The sequence below is a fragment of the Chrysochloris asiatica genome, unplaced genomic scaffold (assembly GCF_000296735.1).
Source record: "Chrysochloris asiatica unplaced genomic scaffold, ChrAsi1.0 scaffold00221, whole genome shotgun sequence".
NCBI lineage: Eukaryota > Metazoa > Chordata > Mammalia > Afrosoricida > Chrysochloridae > Chrysochloris > Chrysochloris asiatica.
In genome coordinates this window covers 1,233,560-1,258,071 of record NW_006408739.1, presented here as the reverse complement: position 1 = coordinate 1,258,071, position 24,512 = coordinate 1,233,560, and the positions used below count along the sequence as shown (strand labels likewise).

The 24,512-nt window shown below is 38.3% G+C and overlaps 1 protein-coding gene across 1 annotated transcript in view; it reads left to right on the top strand.

Annotated features, from left to right (window-relative positions):
- LOC102813504 (gephyrin-like) overlaps nucleotides 1-24,512 on the top strand; it is a 750,251-nt gene that overhangs the window by 706,145 nt on the left and 19,594 nt on the right. The window contains exons 19-21 of the mRNA XM_006873064.1: nucleotides 10,886-10,959; nucleotides 14,991-15,055; nucleotides 21,274-21,377. Of these exons, the coding sequence (XP_006873126.1) occupies nucleotides 10,886-10,959; nucleotides 14,991-15,055; nucleotides 21,274-21,377 (243 nt within the window). The remainder of the gene's footprint in view (nucleotides 1-10,885; nucleotides 10,960-14,990; nucleotides 15,056-21,273; nucleotides 21,378-24,512) is intronic.

Genomic DNA, 24,512 nt, shown 5'->3' with positions numbered 1-24,512 from the left:
GCCCAAACTAGCAACTCTGGGGATTGTGGGGAGGCTGAAGTCTAAGAGCCTAGCAGCAGTCTCCTTGGAATAATTCACATCCAAGCAGAGTAGTGGAGTAAGCAGTCCTGGTGTGGTGCTGTAGGGTAAGCACTGGACTGTTAACCACAAGTTGGCAGTTCAAATCCTTCAGCCGCTCTTCAGAAACCTTATACTGTGTCTCTGTGAATCAGGAGTAATTCAACAGCACTTACCAACAACAACAGAGTAGGGGAGAAGGTCTTGGCTACTGTGGAACCCACAGACAAGCTGTTCTTGCCAACCCTAATGGAAAATGTCTTTTCCACAGGAGTTTCCCTCTAAATCTCTCCCCACCTTTGCCACACCCTGCCCCACATAATCTTGTCAGAGTTTCATTTTTATAAAACACTGAAAGTCACATTTAAATAATATCTGTTTAAAAATAGAAACAGTATCTGTTCTTTGCCTCTAAAACTTAAGAAGTATATTTATTACTGCTAAGCTTTCTGGTGTGATGCTATAAGATAAGCACTGAACTATGAACCACAAGGTTGGCAGTTCAAACCCACCAGCTGCTCTTATATAGGATCACTATGAGTCAGAACCAACTCCATGACACTTAACAGCAAGAAGCTTTCTACAACCCACAAAGAAGTAAAATAGCTTCAAGCAACAGATAGGTGCCAGAAACCCAGAAGGATGCACTGAACTGGACTCACACTAATCTTTTTTTTTTTTTTTTTTTAGTTCAAAATATCTCAATTTTCCTTGACAGTATCTCTCCCATCACCTACCACCCCACAGTACACAAACATGTTCAAACTAGCCTTAGAGATTAGAACTGATCACAACAAAGACTGCTCTAATTAGGCATGGCCTGATGAGTTAGCAGCAAGAATGCTAATTAACCATATATGAGTGAGCTTCATTCAATTTATGGGGAATTTTTATTATCTTTTCATTCAGTTTTTCCATGAACTCCTCATAGAACCCCTTGGGTTTATTTTGCAAGTCCTGGTGTGTCACTGTAGGATAAGCACTTGATTACTAGCCACAAAGTCAGCAGTTCAAGCCTACCAGCCACTCCTTGGAAACCCTATTATAGGGTCGCTGTGAGTTAGGACTGCTATGGCTCTTAACAAAGAACAACAACAGAGCCATCCAGCAATACAGCACTACAACTAATCAATCAACAGTATTCTAAACAGACTGTGGTGGCGGAGGTGGTGAAGGGCCATCCACTCACAGTGATCCTATAGTGGGTTTCCAAGGATTATCTGGTGCATTTGAACCTCTGTCCTTGTGGTTGGCTGTCCAGTGCCTACAGCGGCACTACACCAGGACTCTAAACAAATGAAAGTTTCCCTTCTCAGTTCATCCAGTCCTGTGCTATTCTTGTTCTGCTTGATCTTGGCTTAACAGTCTGGCACTTTAGGAAAAGTCTGAGTACTCGTGGGGGTCCACTTATGGGCCCACATGATCAAAATTGTAATATTAAGACTTTATTTGCCATTTTCATTCTCCTCCTCTCATGAATATACAATGGACTTTTTCCAGCATGTATGTGATATCTTCTGATTGAATGACAAAACAAATAATGAGAATCCAGGTGATTTCTATTCAGCTGGATATAAAAGTAATTTTCAATTCTATAAAATAGTACATTAAAAATTTGATTTATTTTAATGTAAAATAGCTTCATCATTGCTACTTTCACATAAAACAGGTAATACACATTTTTTTAATTTGTCAGTTTAAATTTTGAATAGAGTAAATATAGATTGGTATGTTGTTATTGTTATTAAGTGCCTTCAAGTCAGTTCTAACTCATAGCAACCCTGTATAGGGTTTCCAAGGAGTGGGTGGTGAGTTTGAACCACTGACCTTGTGGTTCAACCTGACCTTATGTTCTAGTGCTTTATCCTGCAGTGCCACACCAGAACTCCATAGATAGGTACAGCTCATATAAATAAAAACCCTTAGGGAACCTTAATAAATTTTAATGTAAGAGAATGTAAAGGCATCCTGAGATTAAACATTTTGAAAACTGAACTTGAAAAAAAATTTTTCTTTAAATAAACAATACACATAGTTTTATTTCTGTCATTATTGTTCTATCTAATATAGGTGGTTATATTAATTATTCTTTCAACATTATATTAATGTTGAAAGAATAATTATATTTGAAGTTGTCAAGGACTTCATTCTTCTTGGATCAACTATCAACATTCGCAGAAACAGCAGTCAAGAGATCAGACGACATATTGCATTAGGCAAATCTGCTGCACAGGAACTTTTTAAAGTGTTGAAGACCCAGGAAACATCAAGGCAAGTGGTCGGGTCCCCTCAGTGCAAACCCCCTTCCAAGACTAAGACTCAATGGGAATAAACACTGTGACTAGTGACCACGCTCAACATCGATAAGGGGAAGTGAGGGAAAAACAGCAATGAAGCGGTGAGCTAAGCCCTACAACGCTCAATAGACTTCCGTGAACCTGGGTGAAGACTTGGTTGGCCAGCAGTGTGGCAAGACCTGGGGACTCTTGGGCCCAGAGTCAGTGACATAGCCACAGAGGACTAGAGCGGAGAGTGAAGTGTCCAGCTGATAAGAAGAGAGGGCATATGCAGAAGAACACCCACACTTGCAGATAATACCCACTTGTCCTGGCTTCAATGACTGGATGATCAGAGCTCAACCAGAAGTAAAAAGAAGAGGGGGGAAAAAAAAAAAGTATTCTCATACAATTTGATGAACTTGACCTACATCTATGGAAGCAGGAGCTCAAAGGAGGAAACAAATCTATACAGCAAGGATCATTCCCACCCCCTTCACACACAGAGTAGACAGGGATGGGCAACTTGGACATTGGCTACCCAAAATGGGGGGTGGAGAGGCTATAAAGGCAAGAAGTGACTGGCTTACAAGCTTTCAAGAGGGAACCTAGATCCAGCGGGCCTGGAGGAAGGTAGAATCTCCAGTGAGTAGTATTCAATCTGACTAGCCGGGGCTGATGCAAGGAAATGCAGATGGGTCTCTTGTGATATAATAGTGAATAATTGTTATCAGGACTGACTGTGAGGGTTGGAAATATAAAGGTGGATGTTTTATAGCAAGGAGGAGAGTGATTAACTTTTCAGTCTAGGAGCGGAGGTCCCTAGGACCATCAAGGGAGAAGAGCAGAGAGCGGGACTCTACCCAGAGAAGTAGTGATGCCTGAAATGGAGCCAGAGATGATGACATGGAGCATTGGAGCAGCTGGAGACTTTAGATCCAGAGGGAGAGCGACTGTGTGCTGAAGACCTGGGGAGTACGGGGAAGGATTGCCTTGGGGGGGTTTTTACCCTTGGCATTGGGCCATATACGATAGAATGAATGTAAAACTAATGTTCTCCCATGTAAACTATCACATAATTCACAATAAAACATTAAAAAAAAAAGAAAGAAAGCTGCTAAATGCTGCTCCCAAGTTCTATATTTTCACTGTTAAAAACAACAATAAACAGTAAACCAGAAAAAAAAAAAGGTACTAGAGGCAAATGCTGTTAGCTGATGGTGCATGGAGGAAACTGTAATCATTGAAATGACTTGTTGAATATCAAAATGATGATCTGCCCTGTAATTCTTCACTCAATTCACAATAAAACCTTTAAAAAAAAAAAAAGTGTTGAAGAGCAAAGATGTCACCTTGAGGACTAAGGTACGCCTGACCCAAGGTTTTCAATAATCTCATATGGATGCGAATGCTGGACAGTGAATAAGGAAAATCGTAGAAGATCTGATGCCTTTGAATTGTGGTGTTGGAGGAGAATATTGAAAGTGTCATGGACTGCCAAAAGAACCAATAGATCTGTTTTGGAAGAAGTGCAGTCAGAGTGCTCCTTGGAGACCAAGATGGCTAAACTTCATGTCTCATACTTTGGACATATTGTCAGGAGGGAACAGTCGCTGGAGAAGGAAGGACGTCATGCTGGGTAAGGTGGAGGGTCAGAGAAAAAGAGGAAGATACCCAACGAGATGGATCGGCCAGGTGGCATCATTGATGGCGTCAAGTGTGGCAGTGGTAGTGAGGTTGGCCCAGGATTGGACATTGTTTCGTTCTGCAGTGCATGGGGTCGCTATGAGTCGGTTCCGACTTGATGGCACCTGACAACAGCAACAACAACAATTATACTACGAACAATAATGACAGAAATAAAACTTTGTGTGTTGTTTACTTAAAGAAAAAAAAATTTTTTTTTATACTACTTATACCTAGCACTCTGGTAGCATAGTGGTTACCAATTGGGCTGCGAACCTCAAGATCAGCAGTTCGAAACTACCAGCTGTTCCGCAGGAGAAAGATGAGGCTCTCTGCTCCCATAAAGATTTATTTATAGCCTCAGAAACCTGTACAGGGTCACTATGAGTCGGAACCGACTCCATGGCACATAACCAACCAACTCTGTAGTCATTTGAACTGCAAGTTCAGTGGTTCAAGCTCACCAGATGCTCCTTGGAAACCCTGTACAGGGTCACTATGGGTTGGAATCGACTCGACGGCACTTAACAAAAACAACAACATATTAGTTATAACATCTAAGAAAAGAACTGACTTCTATTTCACAGATAAAACTAGGAGCCTAGATAATGGAAACATTATGTGTAAGCATTTTAGCTATCAACGCTCATACACACACCACCACACAGAACCCTTTCACACTTTTTCTTCACATAGCAAAGATGAACATGCATCTTCATTAACATAATAAGAAACAAAGCTATACTGAGTAAATTATTCCTGCAGTATTCTGTCTTCTTAGAAATCATATAAGTATTTGATGCTTATTCATTAATTAACTCAGTTTAATATCAGTTCAGAAATTTAAGTTTCAAAAATATCTTGAAAATAGTTTTCAAGCTGACATACTACAGAACATAATTACTGTTGACATAAAAAGTTTTTAAGAATAATGATTGATTTTAGTGGAACACAGTTTTACATTTTTTATAATCTTAAACATTACATAGGAGTAGTGTTAGCTTACTTGATCAATAAGTCCATGTAAGTTTAGGAAAAATAAACCTAGTGAAATAAAATGTATACTTTTTATTTTTACTAACACTAATAAATAGGTGGCCTCCCCAGATAATGCAAATAGTTAATGCACTCAGCTGTTAACTGAAAAGTTGAAGGTAAAACCTACCCAGAGCACTGCAGAAGGAAGATCTGGTGATGAAGTTCATTCCAATGCCTCTGTTGTCCTCTACCACATGGGGCTGCCATGAGTCAGAATCAAGTCCATGGTCGCTGCTTCAGTACATTAAGGAAAAGGACATAGCTAGGGTTTAAAATAAGGAAACTATTAAACTAGACTCATGAGTTTTTCCTGCAAGAAAATAATTGCTTTCAGTCTAGCACATTAAAAATATTATACATCAAATTTCCATATGTGGAACTTTAGGAATATTCTATTCATATAAGCCCTCATTTATCTAGCTAAGACAATCAAAACAGAGATCTTTCATTGAAAATATAATTAAATTTATTAATACACTTTATTATCTACTTATGGAGATCACCAAGTGGCTAGACCATAAACCGAATCACCAATCACTGCTGCCATCCTGTGCTCAGAATAAAAAAACACACACACATGCAAAAAAACGGAATGATGATCAATAGAGATGGGGGAGAATAGAGAAACAGAGTCGGTAGTAAAGTTTTAATTTCATTGCTGCTGGAGTTTCACTCTGGGAAACCAGGACAGAAATAGCTAAGCTTAAACCACATAAAGTGTGCTTCTCTTGAGCTGTGACGTTTACATGCATCTGTCAGATGCAAATCAATTGTGCATCTTAGTGGTACCTCCTGAACTGTTAGGACATAATTTTTTAAAGATAAAATCATGACTTTCAAAAATTTATAAAATAAACACATGTCAGAGATTTTATTTAATCCACTAACTGATGAAGGAATCTTAAAATAATACAACCAGCTCAAAGATGCTTTCAAGGAAGATACACATGAAGTCATCAGGAATGCTGAGATAAATTTGCTAATAGATATCACAAAGAAAAAAAATAGGTATCTACCCACAGGGGAATGAATAATCAGTATCTCTCCATTGAACAGGGTTCATTTGCATTTCTCTGTATAAAAGTCATATACATTTCTCTCACTTTTCTACAACCTATATTGTTATAAAATGGCCCAGACAATGAAAGGCACAAATAAGCCAGAAATTATAACTAGTCATTCTTTTCTTTGCCCACTTCAATCTCATGTTTTTTCTGACACTAGTGTTTATCATTCATTTTTACTTTCTCTTCCTTTTTCTCCTCCTCCTCCTCCTCCCTGGCTCCAGGTTTCAGAATACCAGAGAGAGATTCTTGCTGCTTCTCAAAGTAGATGAAATCTTCAAAACATTGATTCTCCTCCTTTATTGCTACATATGGTAGAAGCTTTCCCTCTGGCTCTGGGTATCCCACAAGCTTGGAAGCTGTCTTTCATGTTCAAAAAGAATGAGAAAGGGATTTTTAACACCAAGAGAGAGTCCCCCCCCCAAGAAAATTAAAATACTTTAATTTGTTTAGCAAATATGTAAAGGGTATCTACTTTCCAAACTCTTGTCATAACCTTCAAGGCCCTGCAGACATGGCTTCTGCCTGTCTCTCCAACCTCATCTTGTGTTTCTCCCCAACTTACTCACTCTCGTTACCTTTTCAGTTCTAGACACACTCTTTCCTGTGTCAGAAGCTTTTGTAGGTACTTCCCTCTGTCTGGAATTCTCTTCCCTCTACACTTTAAATGGATAAATCATCCTCATTCTTCGGGGCTCAGCTAATACAAAAGATCATGGAAAAATGGAACTAAAAGATCATGGATTTTTTTCCATAAATTTTTTAAAGCCCTCTCATATATTACAAAGGAGCATAGTAGTTACAAGTTGGGCTGCTAATCTTATGGTCAGCAGTTTGAAACTACCAGCTGTTCTGCAGGAGAACGATGAGGCTTTCTGCTCCCGTAAAGATTTACATTCTCGGAAACCCTGTACAGGGTTGCTATGAGTCGGAACCGACTCCACAGCACATAACAATAATAACAGCATATATCACAATTTCCTTTAAGAATGTTTTCCCTTCTTCTACTCCCATTATTCTCTGTCCCGACACTTACTTATTTACTCTAGAACATATACTATAATTTGTCTTTATTTGTTGGTTTACTTATTTTAGACTACCTCCCCAGTAGCATGTAACAGGATGTTTTTGTACAGAGGTCGTATCAAGTGTTTACTACAGAATCCCCAGTACACATAGAATTTCTGAACATAGTATTATTTGACCTAATAAATGAATGAAAGACATATACAATTTACTTTGGCGTCACTTAAAAAAAAAAAAAAGATGTGAGAATCTAGAGCTAGGCAGAGTTCTGAAATAATGACACCAAAAACATGAGGCATAAAAGGAAAGATTGATAAATTGGACTTTGTCAAATTTTTAAACTCTTTCTTTGACAAGAACAGACATTTCACTGAAGTAGTTATACAAACGGAAAATAAGCATATGACAAGATATTTAGCATCCTTAGCTCTAATCCATGGAGACCTTGTACTGTCTCTAAGGGGCAGCTCATGGGTTTGAATTGCCAATCTTGCCACCAGGACTCCCATTAGTCATAGGTTGTTCCTAAGTGTTGTTGAGTCAGTACTGACTCTTAGTGACCCTGTATAGGATTTCCAAGGAGCAGCTGGTGGTTTGAACTGCAGACTTGTGGTTCTCAGTCCAGTGCTGATCTTATAGCACCTCACCAGGTGTCCCCCATTAGTCATTGTTTTTATTGTTGTGAAGTGCTGTCAATTCGATTCCTACCCATATGGACCCTGTATAGGGTTTCCGAGGAGCAGCTGGTAAGCTTGAACCGCCAACCTTGCAGTTCAAATGGATTTGCAGTCTGGCATATAAACCCACAGCACCACACCAGGACTCCAAAGCCTACAGCACCCGGTATTCCCAGGCAGTCTCCTATCCAAGTACTAACTAGACCCGACCCTGCTAAGCTTAAGAGATCAGACGAGATGGGGCCCATTCAGGATGGTATGGCCCTTTAGGAAACTGCAAATTAAAATCACAATAGTATGTCATCTTACAACTATCAGAGTGGCTAATAATAGTGACAACTTAAAAGTTTATTTTAATAAATATGTGTGTGTTTCTGTGTGCATGTATATTTGTTGTTGTATGCCCTCAAGTTGATTTTGACTCATAACAATCCTGTATGACAGAGGACAAGAACAGCCCCATAGGGTTTCCTAACCGGTAATCTTTACAGGAGCACATCTCCAGATCTTCTCTCATAGTGGCTTGGTGGGTTCCAACCACAGCCTTTTGGTTAGCAGCTGAGTGTAACCATTTTGGCACCAAGATTCCATATACGGGGAGCTTCAAAGAGTTTATGGAAAATGTATTTTTATTCACAAAACTTTTGAAGCCCTTTTGTGAAAATTTGGCAGCTCAAACCCACCAGCTGCTCCTTGGAAACCTTGACTCATAGCAACCTTACAGGACTTCCAGGGAACCAGCTGGTGGTTTTGAACCTCTGACGTTTAGGGTCATTTGCCCTACAGTACCACACTAAGACCCCTAATAATAATATAGTCTTGAAAAATAAATAATCTAGCCTTAGAAATGTAGGGATGTCCTGGTGTGGCATTGTAGTATTAGCAGTGGAGCTGCTAACTGCAAGGTCTGCGGCTCAAACCCACCAGTCATTGCTTGGAAACCCTGTACAGAACTTAACTAACAAGAAGATAACAAAGATAAGAAGGGGCATGGAAAGAGGAACCTAGAAAGAAATAGTATACTAGGTAAATAGGAAGAACATTCTCAAAGGCCAGGAGTCAAAAGAACTTAAGGAATGAATGAGTCTTGCCAGAATGTGGAGTAAGAGAGACTATGAGTGAAGAATAGGACTGGATGGGAAGAGGATTAAGTTTGGAGAACAGTGATTGGTAAAAAGGGGCTTAAATATAAAGGAATGTTAGATGCAATATTAAAAAGATGAGACTTTTCTTGGGAACTGGGAAGTTATTCAAGTGTTAATTCATTTCCAGAAGATCTCAGTTAAAAAACTGTATGGAGAATGAATTTGAGGACCCTAAAACTACTGGCAAAGAGATCTATTTCAGTCATTCAAACAAGAGATGATCACATTGACTGAGGATGTGGAGCATGAAAGAAGGAAACACATCAAATGAAGTGCCTATAGCTTGTGAGATACCGGTTTGAGGACTACAGTGTGTCTCACACAATCCATGGTATTTTCCATAGCCTCACATTCATGTGACAGTTGGACAGTAAATAAGGAAGACCATAGAAGAATTGATGCATTTTACTTATGGTGTTAAGAGAAGAATATTAAAAGTACCATGGACTGCCAGAAGAACAAACAAATTTGTGTTGGAAGAAGTACAACCAGAATGCTCCTTAGAAGCCAGGATAGTAAGGCTTTGTCTCTCATACTTCATAAGCAAGAAAGACATGCTTGGTAAAGTGGAGGGTCAGTGAAAAAGAGGAAGACACCCAATGAGATGGATTGGCACAGTAGCAGCTACAATGGGCTCAGACGTAATAACAATTGTGAGGGTGGCTCAGGACCCGGCATTGGTTCATTCTGTTGTGCATAGGGTCTCTGTGAATCACAACTGATTCAACAGCCCTTAACAACAACAACAACAATAAGTTGTGAGGATGGTGCAAGATCAGTAGTGTTTCGTTCTGTTGTGCTTAGGGTCACTATTAGTCAAAATTGACTTGATGGCACCTAACAACAAACTTGTAAGGAGCCCTGATGTGGCACTGTAGAATAAGCTGTGGACTACTAACCATAAAGTTGGTGGTTCAAACCTGCCAGCTGTTCCTCAGAAACCCTATACAGGGTCCCTGTGAATCAGAGTCCTGGCGTGGTGCTATAGGATTCCTAAGCACTAGAACACATGGTAGGTTTGAACTGCAAGATCAGTGATTCAAACTCACCAGCCACTCCTCAGAAATCTTATACAGGGTCACTGTGAGTTATAACCAACTTGATGGTACTGAACAACAGCAATATAGTTTGTAAAATATTCAAATTTGGGGTAGATTGCTATATTCATTCTTGGATTAGTGAATAAGAAATTCAATTCTAGAACTAGAAGTAATACAGCCTTCAGTTTGAAAAAACAAGTTTGACGTTTTTGTGTGCATTTTTTTTTTTTTTACGTTAACAAAACTAACTACAAGGCAATGTTGCGTTTCCTTTATAAAGATCACTCTAGGTTGGTTGTGAGCATAGGTTGATTGTGGTTTATGAACAGAATATAAAGTTAGAGCAAACTTTCTTGACTTTCTGTTTTAGAGCTCCCTGTTGACGTAAGTCTATTTGGTAGCTTGTGAGCAAACATTAAATGTCTTCTCAAGGGATGTATATATTATATAAGTCCATTAAGGGGAATATTATAGGAGTCATACATGGCTTCCCTGCCCAGGTACAACTTCTTAAGGAATAGTTGTTAGTTTATTTTCTATCTTAGAAGAGAAACAATAACCCATCAAATAAAATAATGTTTACCTAACTTCCTCTACTAGAATATACTTTCTGTGAGGGCAGGAACATTGTCTCTTTTGTTCAAGTCTATGCCCCCAAGCATCAACCATGGTACTCAAACATACAGAAGGTATTCAATAAATATTTATTGAATAAGAAATGAAAAAATATTTGTCTTAAGCAATCAGTTTCACTGAAATAAGAAAAATATTTCTTTTCATTTCAATCTTAACACATTTGTTTTATTTTCATCGCGAGTTTTTAAAGGCTGATATTAGAATGTTTGAAAATAAAATGCGTGTTTTTCATATTTGCAGGACTATCTCAAGCAGGTGCTGGACATTGACCTCCATGCTCAGATCCATTTTGGCAGGGTTTTTATGAAGCCAGGGTATGGAAATAATCTTGTTATCTCCTATATAGAATTTGTTTGACTTGTTTTCATTGAAGTGATTTATTTTCACAGTTTGTATTATAGTTTATCCTAATAAAAAATAAACAATATTAGAATTACTTGTACAGGGCCTACCTGAAATGGTAATTCATATCCTTATGGGTCACTAGGTCTGGTATCCACAAAGCAAAGCAACTTTCCAAGCTTTTCTTCCCTTTCATTTCTCATTCCTAATTTCTTCTTTTTCTCTTTCTCCTCAGATTGCTTCTCTCTGTAAGCATCTTAGAATCAAAATAGGGAGTACAGTGAACCCCACCTGTATCCATCACCCAGCTTCACTAACTATCAACATTTTTTCATACTTGTTTTATTAATTCATACCCTTATCTTTTGGGAGTGGGGGCTGGATTGCTTTAAAAAAAAAACAATTCTAGACCAGGTTACTTTTGTATACATCTCAAATAATAACTACACCAACAATAACAATGGCTTTTTCTTATAAAGGTATAGCTCACCTAAAAAAATAAATAAATAAAGCAAAATCTTTATATCATCTAATACCTGGTTGTATTCAAATGTCCCCCCAAATGTCAAGAAAAAAATGATCTTTTCATCTTGTTTTGTTTGAATTAGGATTCATGTGAAGTCTACGCTTTGTGTTTGATTGTTAAGTCTTTCTCTCTCCTTTGTGTTTTCATGCCAAGGACTTATTGAGGCAACTGAGTTACTTGTCTTGAGAATAGATTTGGTTGCTTCTTCTGTTGATGTTTAAATTGTTCCTTTATCTCCATTATAGTCTATAGACTGGAAGTTAGATCTAAAGACATTATTAGATTCTAATTCAAATTCTGTTTTTGTAAGAATATTTCATCAGTGAAGTTTCATACTGCTTCTTAATACCCTTCAGAAAGAGAAATACAACCATATATGAAGATCTAGCACATGTACTAAAAACGAATGACCCATTAAGGAAAGGCTAATAGAAGTTCTGCAATCAGTTGTAAATTCTCAAAGAATGCCAAGCATTGGACTTGGTGAAACATATGTGTCTTTAAGGAATAATCTGTCTGCTCAGATCCTTGTTAGTTTGTGAAGCTTTGATGCCATTCTCAAAGGCCTCGGTGTATGGTTGAGCATCCCAGGGTAACTCATTCTGCCAGAGACAGCAGAAATGATGCTTTAGTCCAGAATTTTACTCTGGTGGATACAAGTGAACCCTAAAAGAGAGCAGAATGAGGATTTCCCAGTCATAAGACAGCCGTGGGAATCATCAGCAAATTCATGAAGGCTTTTATGTATTAAGCCAGCTCTCACAATGTTCCAGATTTATTAGGTTTCAGCTGTCAGTTCTTGGTGCTGAAAGATAAGCACTGCACTGCTAACCACAAGGTTGGTGGTTCAAACCTGCCAGTCGCTCCTCGGAAACCCTCTATAGGATCCTATGAGTAGGAACTGACTCAGTGGCACTTAACAAGCACAAAACTGCCAGTTCAATAATACAGCTCAGACTTTGCCTACATTTGGCTATACATTTAGAGTTAAGATGATCCCTAAAGCTTTCTCCACATTTTCTTTCATTTAGAATTCTTGACATTGTGTTTCTGTAGCTGCCTGTTGAGTGTGGCAATTGGGCTACCACTAGCAACGTCCTTTTATTATTGAAACTCTTATAAAGCATAGTGTTTTCTCTTGAGAAAATATTATTATACTGTGGGTACACGGGCTCCTTTTTATCCTCTCCCTCAGGACAGTACTAAATAGTACAAAACAAACAGTACAAAAATTGAAAACATTGCTCTCTTTGCAGAGTGAAGGAAGCTAACATTTCTTGACCTTGCCTCTAGAGAAGTATTTGTGCATTATTTATGACTTAAAATAATCTCGGTATCTATGGTGTTGATCCGCTTACAATTATTTACCATTTGTTTCAGCCTGAGGAGTTTGTCAGTTTCTGGTGTTTATTCTCCTGCCTTTAAGTCCTCACACTCTGTGACCTCAGTCATGATGAGTTTCATGGAAATGACTTTCCAGAGTTTAAACAGAGCCTCACAGTCTAGCAACAGGACACGTAAGACAGCAGTGCTTAGTAACAAAATGTCTTGCTGTAATGGAAGCTTTTAAAACCTTGAGAGGTATTTTGCAAGATGCAAAAGATGCCCGGCCTTAATTTAAGTTGGTTTTAAATACAGTAGACGGATTGTTCTGCATTCCTTCCTCACTCCTACTATCTGTGTCTTCCTTAGCTGTATAAGAAAGTGGTTTAGAAATTTAAATGGGCTTCATTTAATTGCTGGAATGTTTTACATGTCTGAAAGTAAGAAGACTTTAAAAGTAATTCCTACTTAATAGTAGGACAAAGAAAACATATAAAAAGCTAAAGTACAATTTAGCTTTGTGCTTCCCACATACAATGCATTCAAAATGCTTTTACCCCCCTTCCTTTCAGAGTCAGAGATACTAGATAAAGCATTCAGAATATATTATCAATCAGATCTACCAATCACTGTTTTTTGTGGGTCATCTACAATAAAAAAAGCTGTTTTCAAGAATTCGTCTTAGAAATTATTTTCATCACAGTAACAGTCATTGCCATATAACTGATCCTATAAATAATATGACCATTTCTCTTGTCTGAAACACAGCAAATAATTGGGAAGTACACAAAAAAGACCTTGGAGAAGCCAAAACAGATGTCATTAAGTCAATCAACAATATCAACACTTCAGAACACACTCTGAATATCTTACCTTAATATAAACCATTGAGTCAGAAAGACCTTGGTTCAGGTCTTTGTTTCCTCACTTAGTAGCTGACTGATTTGGGCCAAATTGCTTAATCTCTCTGAATGTCAATTTCATCATCTATAAAATGGAGTAAGAGCTGTCACCTCATGGGATTGTTGTGAGAATTAAATGAGATGTAGTACCTAGATATTACTTTAAAAACATTATGTTATATTGTTACTATTATCACTATAATAATAGTACTATTACTGCTCTCTGTTTCCCAAACCCAAGAAGCCAGCTTTAAAGTTGGAGATGGTAGCAGGATAGCAGAAACAAGATTTACAGAAACACATCTGTGTGTGAGGTTAGGGTTTACTGGTGAGAACCACCCATAATATCCTTGTAGGCTATTATCACTGTATTATAACAGAGCAGAATAAGTTCATAACGATGGCTGTGGATCATCAAAAATCGTTAATGCCAGCTTAGTAGTTTAAAAATAATGAGCAACTAATCCCTTGTAAAAAAAAAATCAAGCCTGCAGATAATAGAAAAAATACAAATAGTTCAGGTGCTTAAAGGGATAATTTTAGGCTATATGGAAATTACAGAATTCCTTAAAGATTCTTCATTGTTCATTTATCATAAATATGAAAAATGTCCCTGAAGTGCTAAAGAAATGGTGTTCAGTAAAAAGAAATCATCCATTCTCAACTGCCCTCCCCTTCCTGTCATTCTTCCCTCCCATTACTCCCATAAGTAGGGTTCTATGCTGGAGGAAGTATAATTTGAGATTATTTTTTAACTAGTGTTGCTTTATTTTAGTTCTAATCATGGTATTTCATTCATTTTAACATTTCAAGAAACTCCTTCCATAGAAGGAAGGGAACCTGGTTTTAGTCATCTTGAACAATAACAACTCTCTCCAGACATGTATTATCAGACAGTCTTCTGATACCAAGGGCGAGGGTTTTCAATCTCCAGTTGCAGTCATATGGACCTTATTAACTAGAAGTGGGGGGAAACTCCAGGATTTGAGATATGACAAAATTAAAAGTCAAGGAAAAAGTAAACTATAGAACACCAGAAAGTTGGTTTATTTAAAAACAGAAGATGCTAAAAACAAATGTATTTAAATGTTCTTAAAACACTTCATGGTATGAAGATTTAAAGGAGAGTCGACAGAAAGGTGTTTCTATATGATAAGTGATCTGTGTGGACAGTCACACAACAAAAGCACTAGAGTACTTAGTGCACTCTCCTTATTAGCAGCCACTTACAAGTAACCTCTTTTTTCTCTAGTCTGCCAACAACATTTGCAACTTTGGATATTGACGGTGTAAGAAAAATAATCTTTGCACTACCAGGTAAGAATCATTGAAATAGTTTCTTTTGCTTTTCCTAGAAAATGACAGATCTTTCTGGGCTTCCCACATGACTTATCAGAGCACCTGATTTGGAATCTGAAAGACGGGGGCTCAAGCCCTAGTTTTACTGCTAGCTAACTGACTTCATACACACCACATAACTGCTCTGAACACATTTTCATCCAAAAAATGGAACTAAAGTCTCTTTCAGGGGTTCGGGTGAAAGTCAAATTAGATAGTATTTTCAAAGTACTTTCCAAACCCAAGGATGGCCATCAAGTTGTTAGCTGTCACTAGATTTCTAAATTGATCATCTAGCAGCCCAATCACCTACCACAATGACAATTATTGTGCCCAAGGGACTAAAGGGCTTTGAGTCTCCCATGCAAATACTACAGCAAAACCTACAAAGCTACCCTTTGTCCTGGCCAGATTTGGGCTAGGGGAGCGGAAGCAGAGACGCAGTGCTTCTTAGCCAAATCCAACTCATTTCGTCGGTCTACAGCATCACTACCCCTACCCCTGCCCACGTGAACAGCAACTCCTAAGTTCGGAGTATAGAAAAAGCAAAGTGGTTCTGTTCATAAGGATTTTTTTTAATTCAGAATTTAATTTCTACTTTTTTGAGGTCTATGCATTTAAAGCTATTCCTAATCTTGATGACAGGAGCTCTGGTAGCGTAGTGGTTACAAATCGGGCTGCGAACCGCAAGGTTAACAGTTCGAAACTACCAGCTGCTCCGTGGGAGAAAGATGAAGCTTTCTGCTCCCACAAAAATTTACAGCCTCGGAAACCCTGTTCAGGGTCGCTATGGGTCAGAACCAACTCGACGGCACTTAACAACAACAACAACAATCTTGATGAATTTCAAAGCAATTTAAATTCTTGTGTATCCACATACTATTTTTTTAAAACTTAACTTTGTATGATTGCCATGTGATCTATTGCAGTGGCCTTTTCATTATTTGAGGCACAAATTCCTTCAGAAAGTAATCTACCTATTCCTTTCAGATTCAGAAAGCTTTGTGATATTTATTGTCTTTTTATGTTGAAGAGCAACACTGAAAATAGAGATAAGAAAGAGAAGCAGGTGGAAGACTTTAGAACTTTGAAAACATTGTTAACTTTTATCTATAAGCATACAGGAGATGAGATTTTTAATCACCTAGAAAATTATGTAAAGTAGTTCTCCAAATTTAACTATAGCATAGAGTTCCCTTAGCTAGTATTCTGAAGACTATCATGAAGAAACGTGCCCCTCTTTCCAGTCTCGTTTTGCCCAGAAGAGACTGTTTACTGACTATAGACGTTACCACTATAGATGGCCTACATGCCATCAGTTGACAGTATAACAAAGGACTTTATAGTGGGGGTCAATTTTGCCGGTACAATTGACATGTTGATCTGCCCAAGAGGTGAAAACTAAATAATCCATTTTCAGGTTAGTATTTTTAATTTCAAATTTTCTCTGCTCAACCTGAATGAACCAAAAGAGGGCAGCAACGATTCACATGCTTGTTTTGTAGAAATATCGAAATAGTAGTTTATGAGCATATCCTACTTCAAAATTTAATTTGTTTTTCTAAATGAACCTAAATTTAAAGCCTTTACTAATTTACTAAAGCAGTTTGAAAGTTTGTGTATCTACTTACTATTTTTTTAGCAGCTGAAATTACTATAGTAATATATGCTTAGTTCAAAAACCTTAGGAAATATATTCAGATACACATAAAACCATCTGCCTGATGTGATACTGTAGGATAAGCACTAGGCTGCTAACCACAAGGTCCAAAGTTGAAACCTCAGGAGAAAGAAGAGAGTACATAGAATGGTTTAAATCAGGAAAGGTATGTGCCAGGGTTGTATTAATTCACCATACTATACCAAGCAAATAATTCAAGAATCTGGATTATCTGAAGAAAAATGTGGCATCAGGATTAGAGGAAGATTCATTAACAGCCTGACATATGCAGGTAATACAACCTTGATAGCTGAAAGCAAAGAAAACTTAAAATACTTACTGATGAAGATGAAAGACCACAGCCTTCAGTATAGGTTGCACCTCAATGTAAAGAAAACAAATATCCTCACCACTGGACCAGTAACTATGATAAATGGAAAAAAAAAAAAAGACTGAAGTTGTCAAAAACTTCAGTTTGCTTGGACTCATTATCAACACTCACGGAAGCAGTAGTCAAGAAATCAAACGATATATTGCATTAGGCAAATCTGTTGCACAAGACCTTTTTAAAGTGTTCCAGAGCAAACACAAAGTGTTTACTGAGGTACACCTGACTCAAGCCATGGTATTTTCTTCTTCCTTTTTTTTGTAAATTTTTTATTGTGAATTGAGTGAAGGTTAACAGACAAGATCATCAGCTTTATAGTCAACAAATTATAAACTTTGTTTCATCTCAATGATTATAATCCCCTCCCTGCAACAACAGCTATCCTACTTCCTCCCTGTGCCTTCCCTTTTATATTTTATATTTCACAAATGAACAAAGCAAAAAGATTTGATATACACATGCAAAACATAAAGTTTATATTCATTTAAATGTCCTAAGGGCGTATTCTGCAAGCCAGCTTCCTGCCCGTAGGCACAGCCTTACTCAGTCCAGAGGCCTAGAGTCCACAACTGCTCTATCTCTCCATGCCACTGTCTCTGCCACTGTCGTCTCACTTTTCTAGCTACAATCTCAAAGCCCACTCATGCTTGTCCTTCATGATGGACGTGGGATGGTTCCTGAAATGAAAGATGAACTATTCTGCCCTTTTTGTTACACATCTTCTGCAATTACAGTTGTGACAATCACAAGTAATCCTGCTAACAACTGCTAAATCCTATCACCATCATCCCTCATCTCCTTTCACCAGCTCCACCTAAAAAAGAGGAAAACTAGTCAGTGGGAATTCTACCTTAAACCCCTCATTCTGAAACTAAGCACACTCATGAAGCCAGCTACTTCATGCCTTGATAGCCGCCCCCCCCCCCATTTTTGATAGCCAGTGTCTACATTGCCCACCCCTATTAACCCAGTGCATTGAGGATACAAGTTTGTTCCTTGGAAGAACCCTTCCATTCCAGTTGAAATTTTGAGCAGCTGCATCCATAAATGGAATCCTGGTTGTGGTTCTGCAGGATAATGCGCTGGACTGCAAGGTCAGTTTGAACCACATGGTCAACAGTTCAAACCCACTAGCCGCTCCTTGAAAATCTCATACAGGGTTGCTATGAGTCGGAACCAACACGACAGCACTTAACAACAACAGCAAGCATCCATAAGCAAAGGTCCAGTTCATCAAATTGTAGCAATATACACTTGCTCCCAGTTTCAAGCATCTTTATCTTCATCTGGTCAAGTTCTGGTTAGCTAACCATCTAAGCTAGGTCAAATGGGTACTGGTTGAAAGTTTGGGAGTTCACACATGGCTCCCTGCCCTTCAAACCAGCTGGATGTTTCACTCTCAGCTCTCGCCCCCAGTGGCAAGGTTAGTTAGTGCCCATGGTCTCAGGAGTTCACACATCTCTCTAAACTTCAGATCAGTCAGCCCTTCCTCTTCTGTCTATCATCTCAAGGTGTCCATGGAACATGGCCCCATTCAGCCCATGTCTTCATTGCTGCATTTCCCCCACTTCCACTTACCAGTAGACCCAGCTGGTCACCAGTGAGCACACTAGACTGCTTGGGGGTTTCCTTTGAGTTTCTGTCCTAGAAGGGGTTTTCCCTGATGGGCTGACTTTTCTTGCCTTGATGCCTTTAAAGCAAACAGCTTACTGGATATTCTAACAGCTAAACAGTCTACTTTTTTCATGCAGATCTTTCTTTCATTAAGAATCTTCTGTTCTCCCAGCAGTTTTTGGTTGAAGCCATGGTATTTCCAATAGCTTTTTATGCATATGAAAGTTGGACAGTTAATAAGGAAGACCGTAGAAGAATTGATGTGTTTGAATTATGGTGTTGGAGAAGAATATTAAAAGTATCATGGACTGCTAATAAAACAAACAAATCTGTATTGGAAGAAGTACAACCAGAATACTTCTTAGAAGCTGGGATGGCCAGACTTTGTCTCTCATACTTCAGGCATATTATCAGGAAGGACCAGTCCCTGGAGAAGGACTTCATGCTTGGTAAAGTGGAGGATCAGAAAAAAAAGAGGAAGACCACCAACAAGATTGGCACAGTGGCAGCAGCAATGAGCTCAAGCTTAACAATGATTGTGAGGTTGGTGCAGGACCAGCAGTGTTTCCTTCTGTGGTACATAAGGTCGCTGTGAGTTGGAACCCACTGGACAGCACCTAACAACAACAACAGAGATATACAGCCTTGGAAACCCTAAACAAGGTCACTGTGAATCGGAACCAATTCACCTGCATTTAACAACAATAGCCCATGAAATAATGCTGTCTATAGTCCCCTTTACCAAGAAAGAATCACTGTTTGCAACTTTCTGGCATCTATCCTTCCAGTCTTTTTTCTCATGCGCTGGACCACAAGGTCAGTTTGAAACACGTGGTCAACAGTTCAAACTCACTAGCTGTTCCTTGAAAACCCCATACAAGGTTGCTGTGAGTGGAACTGGCTCCACAGCACTTACTAACAATAACATTTCAGGATTTAAACTTTTTAAATTATCATAGTAATATATTCTCAGTACAAAAAAATTTAGAAAATACGGGTAAGTGTGAAAAAATGCTGCCCATAATCCCTCCACCCCAAAATCACGTAGAATCCAGATGTCTTCTTCAAGAACAAATCTGGCTGCGTTCTGGTGTGGGAAATTGAAGGTGTGGTCCTAGCTGTCACTGGGATGGTGCCTTGGCAACACTAAGCTAATTAGGACTTAGTCAGCAGGACCTCCATGTCTAATAGCCCATTTCACACCCCCACTAGATATGTACAGATTGAGTTGTTGTTGTTAAGTATCCTGGATACAGTTCCAACTCATAGTAGCCCTGTGTAGAGTTTCCATCAAATGACTGGTGGGTTTGAACTGCCAACCTTGCAGGTAGTAGTCAAGTGCTTATCTTACAGCACCACACCAGGACTCACATACAGATATATTACAAGAATAAGAAAATTAGAATTTTAGAACCAGAAGGAACCTTAAACATGAAGAACAAACCTTTCATTTTATGGATGGGTAAGTAGACAGAAACATTTGGAATTTGCCAAGATCATTCAACTTCGTCTGTAAAGATACAAGAAATCAAATCTTTTGTTCCCAACGTAGTATTGTTTCAACAGCTCATGACACATCCAGATTTATTCTTTCAGAAATGTATTTGAACCTCTCAAATTCTTTGTATCACTTTAAAAGAATTCAGAATTTCAAGTTTTTTACATCTTGAAACATTTAAAACGTTATTTTAAATTTTTAGGTTTATTTAAGATTTTTAAAGTTTTGTTTTAGGATTGCACATAAGATTGGTGGTGGTGGTGGTGATGTGCCGTGGAGTCGGTTCTGACTCATAGTGATCCTGTACAGGGTTTCTGAGGCTGTAAATCTTTACGGAAACAGAAAGTCTCATCTGTCTCCCATGGACTGACTGGTAGTTTTGAACTGCTAACCTTGAGATTGGCAGCCCGACTCGTAACCATTACGCTATTAATTTTTAGTTATAAAATATTAAAACCAAGTGATTTAAGATGTTAAGGACTTGAAGATGAATTCCTTTTTAATTCAAAAAAATTTGGTGTTCATCTTCAGGTCCTTAACATCTTAAATCATTTGGTTTTAATATTTTATAATTAAATTATAAAAATAATTTGATAGTACAAATTATTCAAATAGATTTATTTTTCAATTTAAAGGATTTTAAAATTTTATTTTGCTTATCTTTATTTTCTAATGTTTTTGTACTGAACATGTATTACTATGGCAATTTTTAAAGTTTAAAACAAGACCTTTAGTCTGTTTTAATTTTTTTCAAAATGAGCCCTGGCTTTAAATGTGTGATCCTCAGAAAAGCAGAAATAAATGTAATTTCTGTTATAATAGTGCTAGCCAGCTTCTGGGTATCTTTGTCTTTCTCTGGTAGACCTCTGTGTCATCTGATTCAGTATCACTGGGTTCCGACATCTTTTGAATTCAGAGTTCTTCAGAAGAGGAGAATGGTCGTTAGTTGTGTCCACCATTCTCTATGAGGGAATAGGCAGGTGTGATTGGTAGGTTTTCATGTATGTACTATTAATAACTGCATGATTGACTTTCAGGGAATCCTGTGTCAGCCGTGGTCACCTGCAATCTCTTTGTTGTTCCTGCACTGAGAAAGATGCAGGGCATCTTGGATCCTCGACCAACCATCATCAAAGCCAGGGTAATGTTTTCTAATAACCAGAGACCAAAACTTCAGACAAATATCTAGAATTTTATATCAGTTTCAAGAGAAAATGTGGCTATAGTCTTCCCTTCATGATAGAAAATGGGGGAGAAAGGAATCCTTTTTATTCCCTTCTACATTATTTTATTACTTCTAATACAAATTATTTTCTCCAGCTAGAAATCCATATGGGAGTCTGTAGAGCCAAGTTTAAGAATTTGAGTGGATACTTAAGGGCAAAATGATCATTAGGGTGCTCATTGTCACCACCCTCCCCCTAGACCTATATAGAAATAGGAACAAGAATTTTCTTTCCCCAGTGTAAATTCACAGAGCACAGCAAGTGACGTGCTCACTTTTTCTTTGCCTGACAAATATTAAATAATTCAAAAGAAGGCAATCAAAAGGCTAGAAAAGGACCCTGCTGGCTCAGGAAAGAAGGATGATAACAGATAACTAAAAGCAAAACCCATCCAAAGCCACTCAGGCTCACTGTGACCCTATAGGATAGGAAAGAGCTTCTCTCAGGGTTTCTAAGGCTGTGGTTTCCATGGAAGCAGACTGCCACAGCTTTCTCACATGAAGCAACTGGGGTTCCAGCTGCCAATCTTTTGGTGAGCAACCAAGTGCTTAATCACTGTGCCACCAGGGCTCTTTAAGTATACCTAAGGTCAAAGAACTATCCCCATGATAAAAGTCACTTTGAAATTCAGACTCCCCTTCTCCACCAACACTAGCTTCAATTTGGTTTATTGTATATACTTTCTGCATTACTAATGAGTAACTTTCTTGGCAGTATGAACTGTAATACCAACCATTATTTTTTTAATATTTTGGAAATAAATTCAGATATGACAGAACATAAAACACAGAAAAAATGAAAAAATATTAATAAAAGACTATTCTAAATGTGTGATCCTCAGGAAAGCAGAAATAAATGTAATTTCTGTTATAATAGTGCTAGCCAGCTTAGATAGATAGATCAAACACTAAGATAGATAAACAGATAGATCAAAATACTAAGAAAAACTAGACTTTAGAAATAAATTCTTCTTAGTATTAAGAAGTTACTGAGATTCTGGGGACTAGTACATGGTGAAATGTCTTCTTTTCTGAAAACTTCAGTAAAAGTTCAACTAAGTATTCCTGAAAGCAAATTAACACAGTGTTAGTGTTATTTGAAGTTAAATGGCAAAAAAAAAAAAAAAAGTATTCTAATCAAATTGGAAGGTCAGAGCTATAAAGCTTAAAATTAGGCATTTAAATCAGTAATACTCATTGTTTTCATATTTACTTAATTTAGGAAATGAACACCCACATTTTTATGAAGGAGAAAAAGGGCTTTTCCTTGACTTTGCAAAACTCTTACTTTAATATCCACCATCTCTTGAGACTGACTTAGTGGTAGTCATCCATCCATTCTGACAAGGATGACTAGATAATACTCTTGTAATCAAATTATTCATAGAAGCTTAGGAAATTGAGAAGTGGTTCAAGATTCAGCCAAATTCCTCTCTCCCACAGAGCAATGTCACTGTGGCTGCCAGAATGGCTCATCAGTATGCTTGACTGTTTACCTCCACAAATCACTCTCACAACGTCACTGAAACATAACTGTAACTTTAGAGCATAACCTTATTCACTTCTCTGAAACATACGGTACTCTCTGACCCCATATGATGTAGCTTAAAGATATAACTGCTACTATTGTCCATGAGCAGGTCAATGGAAATGTTGCCACACTCACTGCCTCTACCAGCCATTACTTCTTTTAGGACGGGAGAGAGGGTGCTAAGTGCTGGTGTTGGTAATCACACTGCTGGACTCTAATTTAGCCATCCTGTTGGGAGGGCAGTGCTGTAGTATGTTAAAGGACTAGCATGGAAAATGCCATTCTTCCACATCAAATCATTCTGAAGATTAGCAGTTCAGAATAATATATTAGTTGTCCCCTGGATCGGCTGATTTGCAGTGGACAGTCAGAAACACAATTTTAGCATTTAATTGAATAGAATTATTGAGCAAATGTTTCTACAAAAAGATAGGCTTAATGTGGTCTTCCTTCATATTTCATCAGAGCTTCCTGTACTGCCCTTGTTCTCAATGTTTTCCTCTCTGATCACACCTGAGATAACTTCCACTAGTATTAGCAGCTTGCCACAAAAGGCTAACTGCTCTTGGTCATCAGACCCCAAAAGAGTCCAGGCCTCCAGCAACACCCAGAACCTGTAGCATATCTTCCTGGCCTTCCACCTGAAATGTGATTTCTCTCTTGTGGTCCTCGGTTTTCTCACAAGCTCACTTCCCTATACCGGGCTGCTCTTAGTCCCAGCCAGATCCCTTGAACCCTTGGGAGTTTTCAGCTTTTCCTCATGCTGCCATCAAACCTTCCAGAGACCATTCCTCCACAGACATTCAGGTCTTAGGTACTTGTCTAACAGTCTTCCTCTCCACCTTACCTCTATAATTCTAAATAACTTTATTTCCACTCAACAACCTACACCCACATCCTTTATAATACTCTAAACTGCTCAAATTCAAAAAAGTTTTTTTAATGTTTTACATCAAATATGCAATTTACAATTCATAGAAAGTTACCTATCAATAAATATACATACCTAGCTCCCTCAGTCCCTGAACTTCTGACGTCACCACTTTCCTCCATCCAACCTAAATCCTATGGTGTTTCACTTCAACCTTTTAAAATACCTTCAACTCTCTTGCCTCTGCTCACTTTCACTGCAGTCTACTCTGAGAATCCACAAACTTGGATCAGTCTTTCCTTTTTTGTCTTTTGCTTTTATGCCCAAGCCACCACTAAGAACAACTAGATACCTGATTTAGTTAGAGATTTATAAATGGTACGTGATAACTCAAGTATACAGCTACTTGAGTTATCACGTACCATTTATAAATCTCTAACTAAATCAGGGGCCAAGATTCCCTTTGTTGTTGTTGTTAAGTACTGTCGAGTCGGTTCCAACCCATAACGACCCGATATGAGGTTTCCAAGGAGCTACTGCTGAGCTTGAACTGCCGACCTTGCAGTTCAAACGGCTTTGCAGTCTGGTGCATTAATCCACAGTGCCACACCAGGCAACCTTTACTTACTTGATTCCATTCCTACCACAG